This window comes from Apis dorsata, unplaced genomic scaffold (assembly GCF_000469605.1).
Source record: "Apis dorsata unplaced genomic scaffold, Apis dorsata 1.3 scaffold_92, whole genome shotgun sequence".
Lineage (NCBI taxonomy): Eukaryota > Metazoa > Arthropoda > Insecta > Hymenoptera > Apidae > Apis > Apis dorsata.
Genome location: NW_006263390.1, coordinates 404,939 through 406,582, shown reverse-complemented (window position 1 = coordinate 406,582; position 1,644 = coordinate 404,939). Strand labels below are relative to the sequence as shown.

The 1,644-nt window shown below is 48.3% G+C and overlaps 1 protein-coding gene and 1 long non-coding RNA gene across 2 annotated transcripts in view; one reads left to right on the top strand and one right to left on the bottom strand.

Moving 5' to 3' along the window:
* Positions 1-1,638, bottom strand: part of LOC102678288 (protein borderless) — a 4,607-nt gene extending 2,969 nt beyond the window's left edge. The window contains exons 1-3 of the mRNA XM_031508612.1: positions 1,434-1,638; positions 404-570; positions 174-318 (exon numbers count right to left, since the gene is read on the bottom strand). Coding sequence (XP_031364472.1) covers positions 174-318; positions 404-499 — 241 coding nt within the window. The 5' untranslated portion in view covers positions 500-570; positions 1,434-1,638. The remainder of the gene's footprint in view (positions 1-173; positions 319-403; positions 571-1,433) is intronic.
* LOC116185064 overlaps positions 1-1,644 on the top strand; it is an 18,522-nt gene that overhangs the window by 1,432 nt on the left and 15,446 nt on the right. The gene's annotated exons all lie outside the window — the stretch shown is intronic.

The window sequence follows — 1,644 nt, the reverse complement described above, 5'->3', positions numbered from 1 at the left end:
ATATATTATATTATATATTATATTATTATATTTTTATTTCCTGGGCAAAAATGTCCAATCGAAGTGATTCCGCCCGCTCTCCCCTCCCCTTTCCCTGCGCGTGCAATCGTGATACGTTCACAACCCGATTCTACTCGCATCTACTCGCGAGGAGGAACATTTCGAACACTTGCATTGCACGTTGAGGAAGGCGGAGGCGCTCTGCTGGTCGCCGGTCTCGCCGGTAACCACGCAACTGTACTCCCCGAGATCGCCCATAGCGGCCGAGTTGATCGTCAACGTGCCATCCTCGCCGATCGACGCCCTCCTCTTGAAATCCTGTCCCAACGAATTTTCGATTAATGATCGTTAATCGAGAAAAAAGGATGTTGAAAGGAGAGGGGAAGGGAAGAGGTGGTCGTACCTCGATCTCCGTAATCTCCACCCCCTCGCGTAGCCAGGTGACGATGGACTTCTCCCCTTTGGCGACGCAATCGAAATCAACCGACTCGCCCTCCATCACGGTCTTGTTGACGGGCGGAACCGCCAGCAAAGTCTCGCCTGGAACAGACGTCGGAAACGGCGACGCACCTGGGTTGAACGATTTAACGAGTCTGCCCAGTTTCAGGTTAGTCAAGCGGCAGCGGGATTATTGTATAATTCGGGTCTCTTTGATTTTTTTTTTTTCTGTTTTTTTTTTTTTTTTTTAGTTTTGTCAGCTTTAAAGGCGGGATTATATATTATACATTATCTCTCGAGTCGGTTAATCAATTTAATTTCACAATGCCATTTCTTTCTTTTGTTAATGTTATTTCGTAATTTCGACGCGTGGGCGCGGAGGCACGATCGTGATCTTTTTTTTTTTTCCCTTTTTTTAGAGAGGCGAAACGAACGAACGTTCGTTATTTCATCTCTCCTTTTCTTTCTTTTTTTTTAAGGAAGGAAGGGGCGCGCCACGGCGCGAACAACTGCGCCGCGATGACTCAATTTCCCATTAACGCGTAACAGAACTCTGGCGGGCAAAAACCACTAGAATTCCGTCTCCGTTAACGAGTGAATCATCCGGTTTAATCTCGTCGAAACGAAGCGTCGAATTCGAGAATCGTGTCTCCTCTTTCTCGAGAGCGAGGGGTGCAAAAGGGGTAGCAAGATCAGGGGTAGCAAATAAACGTTTCTCTCTCTCTTTTTTTTTTATTTTTTCTTTCTCTTTTACTCTCTCGCTGCGAAGGGAAATCCACCCACGGGAAGATTTTCCGCTCGATCCAGCGTTAGTAGTTGGTGGTAGTAGTAGTAGTAATAGTAGCAGTAGTAGTAGTAGTAGTAGTAGTAGTGCATTTCAGTGCACAACAGGGTTAGTCAGCCGGCGCTTATTAACCGCGTTAATTCCCTCGACGGCTTCGTGTTATCGAATTAACCGGTTAACACGGTTGCAAGAAAGGGCCGCGGATCCTTACCATCTATGGCGAGGTGGAACCACGTCCCGTTGTTCCTCGAGTTGGGGGTCCTGTTCGGGAATATGACCCTGCACTCGTACCATCCCTGGTCGCTCTCCCGGATGTTCGTCAAATTGATACTCCCCTGCCCGTAACCTCGGCTCACGGCGTCCTCCAACAGGTGTACGCGGCCCTCGTACCCCAACCCCGTCGAGTATCCATTGTGAAACCA